The sequence below is a fragment of the Hordeum vulgare genome, chromosome 1H, assembly GCF_904849725.1.
Source record: "Hordeum vulgare subsp. vulgare chromosome 1H, MorexV3_pseudomolecules_assembly, whole genome shotgun sequence".
Classification (NCBI taxonomy): Eukaryota; Viridiplantae; Streptophyta; class Magnoliopsida; order Poales; family Poaceae; genus Hordeum; species Hordeum vulgare.
In genome coordinates, this window is record NC_058518.1 from 403,492,780 (window position 1) to 403,503,330 (window position 10,551).

Sequence of the window (10,551 nt, forward strand, 5' to 3'; positions counted from 1 at the left end):
CTTGTTGTGGAGGTTGTACTCTTTCTTCTCTCTGGGTTGAAATATGTGTTATTTGCTTTGTACTGCCTCATGGTGCCTGTTAGATTTATTAATACAAAATAAAACCAGACGTATGTCTTTTATCTCAAAAAAATATATTTAAAAAAGTTCATAACTCACAAGGCTAACAAAAAGAATTCTCCATACATGATTAATGGATGTGAAGAAACATGTGCTCCAACATGTGGCGGACAGAGAGGCTGCCTCCCATTTTCACCTCCGACATGTTCTAACAGCCATACATCCTCATTGCTCCTTGTTTGGCTCCTTCCCATAATAACCTAGAAATGGCATTGCCCCTTCTCTCTGTCCCACCGGCCACCGGAGACCGAAAACCAAAAACCAAAAGAAAGGGAGAGCAAAGAACACGAGGGAGAAGGAAAGCGAAGACTACACTCGGCTCTGTTCGTCGGATTTCGATCAAATGGCCCGAGTTGCATCCAGCTGTGCCATCCTCATGGCACAAAGGTCCTCTCCGAAACTTTGCAAACGTACAGGTCCTATCATTCCGATCCACTCCGACGACAAACTCACCCGGCGTGAGGGTGTATGCATGGTGCAGGAGGGGATTCTCCGCCGCGATAACCGCCATCGGAGTGTCGTCGAAGAAGGTCGAGGAGAAGGCGGTGAAGCTGGGCACGGCGGCGACCGAGGACACGACGGAGGACAAGACGGCGTTCTGGAAGCCTGATCCCAAGACCGGCGACTACCGGCCGGTGACCGGCACCAAGGAGGTGGATCCCGCGGACCTGCGCGCCGAGATGTTCAAACGGAGGTTGCTGCAGCAGCAGCAGCAGCAGTGATGCGCGTGCTGCAAACACGCCACGGGCCCAGGTTCACTTTGGTGCAAGGCCATGTACAGCACAATGTTGACGGGCGTGCTAAGGAAGAGTATATTTTACTAGGCGCCATGTCGGACAACAACTTTTCAGGAAATTGCTTCCTGTATATACACTTTTACGTGTTCTACACAAATCGTCTGAAATTTCTCAGTGGTTTGGCAGACCACGACAAGATTTCAGCAATTCGATTGCAGGAATTGCTATCGAGCAACTTCTGAGTGCGCACGGACGTAGTACCTTCCATCTAAGCTTATAAGTTGTAAGAGCAACTTCAACCGGCCTATTCAAACAAACGTCCATTTTATCCGCCTTTTTTCGTTTGGATCGGTCTGGCGGACAACAACGTCTGTTTTCGTGTTTGGGTTAGCGCATGCGCAATGCCCTAACCCATTTTAACGACGTGCGAAAAAAAATATGCAAACAATTTTTAAAAAATAAAAACAAACATAAATTAAACATAAAGCCGGCCGCGAAGGCCGACGAGAGTCCACGTGTTCCCATTATATTATAATTAAATATAAAAAATAACTAAACACCCTAGGCGTCCTCGTCGTCGGCATCAGGGCCGGCGCGGGGGTGAGCTGTGCCGGCGCGGGCAGTGCTGGTGCGCCACCGCCGCGATCCTCCGCGAGACGCAGCGCCCTCTTACGTTGGAGGTAGGCGACCTCTTCCGAACGCAGCGCACGGGGATAGATGATCTGGAGGGGGGTGTTGCCGTTGTTTTGGGCGGAGCCAACCATGGCTGCTGGTGGCGCAGCACTAGCGTGCTCCTCCGCGAGGCGCAGTGCCCTCCTATGCTGGAGGTAGGCGACCTCCTCTGGGCGCAGCGCGGGGGGATAGCCGACGGCGAGCTTGCAATTGTTTCGGACGGAGCCGACCATGGATGCTCGCTAGGGTTTGGTCACTGAACCCTCTCCGCACGCTCGGATTCAAAAAGGCCGACCATGCTCGCTGACGCGTGGGCCCATGGAGGATGGTCGTCATTCATTAAGTTGACCGCGGGTAGTTGGATGACCGACGGTGTGGATGGGGCGGACACCGCTCGCGCGTGCGTCCGCTTCTTGTCCGCGCAGATGCATTTCAGTCCCAAATTTGGGTCAAAAATGGGTTGGCGCAGACGTGAAGCGGACGTGTTATGGCAATGGATCGGCCCGTTGGGTCATCACTTTTGTCCGCACGGACCTAAACGCACGGCGACGGACGAAATGGGCCGCCCCGTTGGAGTTGCCCTAAGAGCATCTACACCCGGACCCCTCAAACCCTCCTCAAACGACCGGGCAGTCACTGTCCGGTCACAAAAATTTGACCCAGACGGGCCTCTCAAACCGGCCTCAAACAAACGGGTAAACCAGCACCCCCCATTTCCAGCACAAATATGGGGCGGATATGGGGAACCCGGGCGCGTCCACCATGTTGGACCTGACAGCCCAGCCCTACCTCAAATTGCACCAAATCCTCCAAACCCTTTCCCCTCCTCCCGCCGCCCGCCAACATTTCCCGCGCCCGACCCCTCGTCGTCTGGCATCCTTGCTTTCCATCCTCACCACCTGTCCCGATCCGCCGCCATGATGTCTTCCACCCCGTCCCAGACAGTCGCGACAGAGACTCGGTTTGCCTCGTCCGTCGGCGGCCCTTCCCCCGCTTCCTCGTGCAAGCCGGAGAACATCGCTCGTGAGTTGCGTCGTCACCAGCAGCTACACAGGGAATTGGCCGCACATGTACATGCGGGCGTCCTCGGCGAGATGTCTCCCCCGACGCGTCGAGCTCCCCTCACCCCATACATGCAATCGCCAGCGCGTATTGTGCAGTTCCGCATCATCGAGACCGAGGAGGAGGAGGATGAGACGGTCGGCTGGACCCTTCCAGAAAGCTTTTCGGCCACGCAGCAGTCGTCGGTCCATGAGTGTGAGTCCCCGCGGCTTGTTTGGGAGCGGGTGAGCACGTGCAACCCCACCGCGCGGGCTGCACTCGACATGCTCGACAAGTTATCTCAACAAGATCCGGTACGTTTGCTCCTGTCCGATGTAATGATTAATGTTTCATATCGTTCACTATTTCACACAAGAGGATTGCTTGCAAACCATGAACGTTTAGGAGACATACTTGGCAAGTATGATCAATGAGAATGAAAATCCGGCCCATGTGGAATATGAAGTGGAGGAGACGAGTGCATTTGTGATTGGAGCAACATCCGATCCCAATCCTTCCAAGACGAAGAAGAAGGGCAAGACGATGAAGGCAAAAGGGCTTGCTTTCTCAACATATGAGGACATCTTGTTGTTCAAATCTTGGTTGAACACAACATTAGATCCAATAAGTAGCACCGAGCAAAAGTGGATCATTTATTGTGAGAAGATTTGGAAGGACTATCGTGAATGAAAGGAGTATGTGGAGCCGCATCCTATCATGAGCACCCGCAATGTGGAATCTCTCCAACATTGATGGGGGGTCATTCAAGGAGAAGTGAACAAGTACGTCAGTTACTACTCACAAGTGACCAAACGGTATCAAAGTGGGATGGGAGTGGCAACTCATGAAACTCGATTTCCTCATCTTATTGTCATTTCAATATGTTTTTGTGTTTTTATTCTTCTTCTCATACGTATGGTGTATGCTAGGCGGCGGTGGCAACCACTTTGTATCATGAGACTCAGAAGAGGCCATTTGCTTTTAGACATTTTTGGCTCTTATTGGATGGCAAGCCAAAGTGGCAACAAGTTGCGGCTGACCTCGAGGTCGGAAAGAAGAGGAATGATGGCTCAAGCTCCCACCAATCCATTGGGTTGGACGATGATGACGACGATGTTGTCATCACCAAAGGAAAAGCTATCATGCCACAGGATAAACGACTACTCATGGGAACTAAGTGGGAGAAGGCAAGGATCTCCCATGACGTCTCTGCTACAAAAATGTGATCCACATGGATGGGCATTTTTTCGGCAAGGGAGAGTAAGAAAGAGGAGGGGTACAATCTTATGTTGGATGCGCAATGGAAGAGGATGGAGTGGGATTGGACGAGGATAGAAAGGCAGCTTGAAATTGAGAGGGAGAAGATCGAGTTGGAGAAGCAAGAGGCGGCGATCAAATGGGAGCTCCAGAAGTCCAAAACATTTAGAGATATTGAGCTCAAGAAGGAGAGGTTGCAACTCTCACGACACGGAGGATGAAAAATCATGCTCGTGGATGAATTGACTTTGGATGAACATGCCAAAAAATGGCTTGTGGACAGGAAGAAGGAGATCAACGACCGTAGAGCGTTGGAGGCGGCTAGGGCGGCTACGACTACGGCAGCAGAGCAGGAGGCCAGGATGCATGCGGTGAAGGCATCCCGGATGCAATCGGTGATCATTGCGAGGATGCAACCCAGATGCACACGAATATGGATGCCCAGGCAGAGCAGGACGCATGGACGAACTCATCCGGATAGTGATCCTACAACACTTGTCGGTCTAACATTGATTTCATTTTGGCATGTCCGTTTATTAAAAACGATATCATTTGCTTTTGTTTAAAACTGTTGAATTTGAACAATTTGTATCGCTGATCGACGTGCATGGCTTTGTACGCATTTGAGAGTGTGTATATGAGGTATGTGGATACATGGAACGAAATATGAGGGGTTGTCTGGATGCATTCGCGGTCGTGCCCGGGCGCGTCCATGAGCGTATAGGGGGTGGATTTGCTTAGTCCGACTGTAGGTGCTCTAACTGAACTGAATCCACAACACATCCTTGAGAGACAAGTTTGTGGCTTCTTCAATTTGTATGGTCTTAAAACGAGGGAATAGCAATGAAAATTTAGGATCAGAATAACCTAGTCGCCCAGCCGACCCACAAAGCCGTTTTTCCACGAACTGTAAACGCAGTTTTGCGGGTCGGTGATATAAGGGGTCTGCTAGAGATGCTCTTACTAGGTTATTTCGATCCTAAATTTTCTTTGATATTCTCTCATTTAGTGAAATTGTAAAACGGAATACTCCGAGATATTCTGTTTTAAAATCCCGCCATGCGAGGTTTGCTCGGCCACAGCCTGCACCAACCCGTAAATCAGATGGGTTTTATCTGAATTTGACACATATGACACATATTCAGAAATATTAATTCAATATAAGATAAAATTGCGAGGAATGCCAAGACAACCAACGGCCGATCCTTCACGGCGAGGGCCATCACCAATATGTGATGTCGATGGTTCTCAAACAGTGTCTCAATATCCAAGTCGTCGGAATCGGATGAATCATCGAGGAAAAACCTCTCGCAAGGGCTTAATTCCATCTAAAATCACAAATATGAACACCACATGAACCAACTATGCATATCGCATCCGAAAGCACAAGGACAAGTACTCACCGATGGCTCCGGGCGGTGGCTCTGCGACGGTCGATCCCGGGGCGGCGACAGTGACTCAGGGCGGCTCGGCTCGGCGGATCCGGAGAGCCGGTTAAGCGGTTAGCTAGATTCGGGTGAGGGACGCCCTGACGACATGATTCTGTTCGTAGATAAGGGCGGTATCACCAGCAGCGGTCGGGGGCAACCGACGGCACGCGGCTGCAGACGGGGGTGGGGAACATGCGTGGGCTGAAATGTCCCTCCCGCGAAACGCTTTCGTGAGATACACTGCATCGTTGGGTCGAGAAAGAAACCTGTGTTTTCGTGGGTTGGAGGTGGGATTTTATCGCACCCCTCAAAAACAATTACGGGTCCGACACGTTTACATTGTTTGATCGGGCGGCTTTTTCGCATGGACCCCTATTTTGACGGCTATTTTGCGGGTAGGGGTATTATACGGGGGTCTGCTAGAGATGCTCTAAAATCTTCAAATGTTGAAAGATCAATGTAGCATAGAAGTGGTGAAAGTTCACGCAATGTAGCATAGTTCCGAACCCGCAAGTGTTTCAACCACTGAACCATTTTGTGCCCTAAAAATTCCACGCAATGTTTCGAGAATATATTCCGTTTTCTAAAAATAATTTCACCTACAAAACTCTAAAGAATCGATGTCTTATGCCTAAATTCTTGATCTTACTCTTACCTCTGACATAGGAAGACACTTTCTAATCTATCATTCTAATAGCCAGAAGAGTTTCGTGCTTGTAGAGGAGCCGATGAACTAAAACAACAGATGACTCCAGCAAACCTCAGTGGTAGTAAGGCACACCGCAACTTGCAAGCGCAAGTTAACTAATCTGGTCTAAGTGAGTAACTATAACGAAATGCCACTTCCACATCTGAGCCCTATTCAACAAGTTGGTTAATTCAAGTTCTGTCTATCAGTTGTGAGATTTTAAGCTGATGATACCACACTATATACTTGACCAGATACACTAGGCCAACTCCAACACGAGCGACCACAAATGATCCGGCATCGTCCGTTTTAGGGTAGATGGACACAAAACGCGACCCAAAGCGCGGGAGCAAATGAACAAATGCCCGTTTTCTGTCCACTCTTGACTCATCCTCGGTCCAAATTTGGACCGTGTATGCGCCGAAATGGATAGTGCTCGAATGGGTGGGACGCGCGCCCTTGTCCTTCCCTGACCCGCCCGTCTGGGAGATATACGCCCACTTTCCTTTCCATTCCCCAAAACCCTCCCCCACCCTCCCTCCTCCATGGCACCGAAGAAACCCGCCGACCCGGTCGCTACCGCTCCCCCCACGACGAAGAAGAAGGTCCTGAAGAAGCCGCGATCAGAGCTGATGTCGGAGGAGCAAGCGCACCTTGACCATGAATCGACCAGGAGGAAGGGGTGGTGGGTCACCGCGGAGAATAAGAAAGCTGCGACCGGCTATGCCACCGAGGTCGTAACCTTGCAACAGGCCACACACTACAAGGTCGCCGTCGACAAAAACGAGGCCATCCTAGCCAAAGCCACGCACACAACGACGATGTAGGCCCTCTTCGTTCTAGGGTTGGTTCGACCAGGAACGACCATTCTCTTTGCCGCCGCAATGGCCATCGCGAGCACAGGCTCGTCGGTCATTCGCCCTTTGCAGCACTAGCCCCAGTTGCCGGCCTCCTCCACAACATCTCAGACGCGTGGGTTCTTGATACGTCTCCAACGTATCTGTAATTTTTGATTATTCCATGCTATAATATTATCATTCTAGGATAATTTTTGGGTATCTATTTACCAATTAATATTATTTTTAAGCACTAAGCTATTAACCCAATGCCCGGTGCGAGTTGATGTTTTCTGCATTTTTCGTCTTTTGAGGTTTACAGTACCAAACGAACTCCAATTTCTCCAAAACTTTTTGTTGATTTTTATGGACCAAAAGAAGACCTGGAAACTTCGGGAGGAAATCATAGGACACACAAGGGAGCCACCACACATCAGGGAGCGCCCAGGGGGTGGTCGCACCCTGATGTGTGGTGGCCCCCTTGGTGCCTCCTGACGTCCCTCTCTTGCCTATCAATTCTAAAATATCCGAAAACCCTACAAGAGTCATGATGACCCACAAGTATAGGGGATCAATCGTAGTCCTTTCGATAAGTAAGAGTGTCGATTCCAACGAGGAGCGGAAGAAAATGATTATCGATTTTTAGCAAAGTATTCTCTACATGTGTTGTAAGTAATAGTGATAGATAGTTTTGTAGCAAGATAACTCGTAACAAGTAACAAGTAACAAGTAACAAGTAACAAGTAACAATAGTAGCAAAGTACAACAAGGTAGCCCAATCCTTTTTGTAGCAAAGGAGAGGCATGAAAGTACTATTATATAAATCAAGCGCTCCTGAGGACACATGGGAATTTATATCTGGTCATGTTCATCATATTGAGTTGATTCGGGTTCGCTACTTTGATAATTTGATATGTGGGTGGACCGGTGCTAAGGTGTTGTTCTTACTTGAACACACAACAACTTATCATTACCCTGTCTCACAAGTATCCGCAACTATGAAAGAAGAATTAAGATAAATATAACCATAGCATTAAACGCGTGGATCCAAATCAGCCCCTCATGAAGCAACACATAAACTAGGGTTTAAGCTTTTGCCACTCTCGCAACCAATCATCTACTTGTTACTCCACAATGACTTCCCTTAGGCCCATAACATGGTGAAGTGTCGTGTAGTCGACATTCACATGACACCACTGATGACCCACAAGTATAGGGGATCTATCGTAGTCCTTTCGATAAGTAAGAGTGTCGAAGCCACCGAGGAGCAGAAGGATCTAACAAGTGCTTTTCAGCAAGGTAATATCTGCAAGCACTGAAATTATCGGTAACAAGTAGTTGTGTGGTGAGATGATTCGTAGCAAGTAGCAAGTAACAAAAGTAACCACAGTGCAGCAAAGTGGCCCAATCCCTTTTGTAGCAAGGGACAAGCCTAGACAAAGTCTTATAGGAGGAAAAATGCTCCCGAGGACACACGGGAATTTCTGTCATGCTAGTCTTCATCATGTTCATATGATTCACATTCCTTACTTTGATAGTTTGATATGTGGGTGGACCGGCGCTTGGGTACTGCCCTTACTTGGACAAGCATCCCACTTATGATTAACCCCTCTCGCAAGCATCCGCAACTACGAAAGAAGAATTAAGACAAAGTCTAACCATAGCATTAAACTAGTCGATCCAAATCAGCCCCTTACGAAGCAACACATAAACTAGGGTTTAAGCTTCTGTCACTCTAGCAACCCATCATCTACTTACTAATTCCCAATGCCTTCCTCTAGGCCCAAATAATGGTGAAGTGTTATGTAGTCGACGTTCGCATAACACCACTAGAGGAAAAACAACATACAACACATCAAAATATCGAACGAATACCAAATTCACATGACTACTATTAGCATGACTTATCCCATGTCCTCGGGAACAAAAGTAACTACTCATAAAGCATAATCATATTCATGACCATAGAGGTAATGAGTAGCATCAAAGATCCGAACATGAACTCTTCCACCAAGTAATCCAACTAGCATCAACTACAAAGAGTAATTAACACTACTAGCAACCTTACAGGTACCAATCGGAGTCGCGAGACCGAGATTGGTTACAAGTGATGAACTAGGGTTTGGAGATGAGATGGTTCTGATGAAGATGTTGATGTTGATGAGTCCCCTCCGATGAGAGGAGTGTTGGTGATGACGATGGCGGCGATTTCCCCCTCCGGGAGGGAAGTTTCCCCGGCAGGATCGTCATGCCGGAGATCTAGATTGGTTCTGCTCAAGTTCCGCCTCGTGGCGGCGGCGAATCCTCCGAAAAGCCTCCTCCTGATTTTTTCTGGAACGAAACCCTTCATATAGCAAAAGATGAGCGCTGGAGGGGCAACAGGGGGCCCACACAGGCTTGTGGCCTCCTTGTGGCGCCCCTTTGGTACTTCTTCCGCCCAGTATTTTTCATAAAATCCAAAATAATTCCCCGTTGATTTTCACGGCTTTTGGAATTGCGCAGAATAGGTATCTCAAACTTGCTCCTTTTTCATGCCAGAATTCCAGCTGCCGGCGTTCTCCCTCTTCATGTAAACCTTGCAAAATAAGAGAGAAAAGGCATAAGTATTGTACCGTGAAGTGAAATAACAGCCCAAAAAGCGATAAATGTCAACATGAAAACATGATGCAAAATGGACGTATCAACCACTAAGAGAAGTAACAACATACATATCATCAAAATATCGAAAAATACCAACTTCATATGATTACTTATAACAAGACTTCTCTCATGTGCGTAGGAACAATAGTTACTACTCGCACCGCATGAACATGTCCAAGATCAGAGGTGTAATAATAATAATTGAGGATCTAAACATAATATCTTCCACCAAGTAATCCAACAAGCATCAACTACAAGATGTAATCAACGCAGCTAGTAACCCACAGGTACCAATATGAGGTTTTGAGACAAAGATTGAATACAAGAGATGAACTAGGGTTGGAGATGAGATGGTGTTGATGAAGATCGGTCCTCCGACGATGGAGGAAGCGTTGGTGATTATGTTGGCTTCGATTTGCCGCTCCCGGAGGGAAGTTTCCTCGACAGAATCTCTCTGCCACAGAGAAAAAGGGCATATGCACATGTTTCCACCTCGAGATGGCGGCGCTTCGTCCTGAAAAGTGCATCAAAGCCATATAAAAATATTGTAAACATAGGTGGATATGGCATGAATACTTCATAAATTATCGATACGTTGGAAACGTATCAGCATCCCAAAGCTTAATTCCTACTCGTCCTCGAGTAGGTAAATGATAAAAGAAATAATTTATGAAGTGTGAATGCTAGCATAGTATATAAGTTTGATCAGTGATAATTCCAATCACTTTTTCTAGCATCATAACCAGCAATTTTTTCTCATAAAACTTATCATGATAGAGTAGCAATCAATTCACATGTCATGGTTCAAATAATGCATTCTCTTCAAACTTAACAACCCATGTTCTTAGTCACCAAACAACTTCAATGCAACATCAATTCTAAGTAAGAGCTCCACATACTCAATTATCATATAGTCCTTTATGATTGCTAGTGCTCAAAGCATATTTTTAGAACAAACAACATCCATTAAACATAGAGAAAGATAGGGGCTTAATGTTTCGCCTCCCAACATAATTATCACAAAGATAATTGTCAACAATAATGAATCATGATCAAATATATTTGACTCATATATATGTTTGACTCTTTCCCCACCACATGGTGCTTGCAAACTAGTAGATTGAGATTAG

General features: G+C 47.4%; 1 protein-coding gene across 1 annotated transcript; it reads left to right on the forward strand.

The window, feature by feature from the left end:
- Positions 1–358: 358 nt before the first annotated feature.
- On the forward strand, positions 359–1,116 carry LOC123412208 (late embryogenis abundant protein 2-like). The gene is made up of 2 exons (XM_045105151.1): positions 359–507; positions 602–1,116. The coding sequence occupies exons 1-2, from the start codon at positions 464–466 to the stop codon at positions 840–842; spliced, it is 285 nt and encodes a 94-aa protein (XP_044961086.1). The 5' UTR covers positions 359–463; the 3' UTR covers positions 843–1,116.
- Positions 1,117–10,551: the final 9,435 nt, after the last annotated feature.

What these genes read in the sequence shown, in the direction of transcription:
- LOC123412208 (XM_045105151.1), top strand. Translation starts at nt 464, where the DNA reads ATGGCCCGAGTTGCATCCAGCTGTGCCATCCTCATGGCACAAAG. An exon ending in GCCATCCTCATGGCACAAAG is followed by an intron (nt 508 to 601) that starts GTCCTCTCCGAA and finishes TGCATGGTGCAG; the next exon opens with GAGGGGATTCTCCGCCGCGA.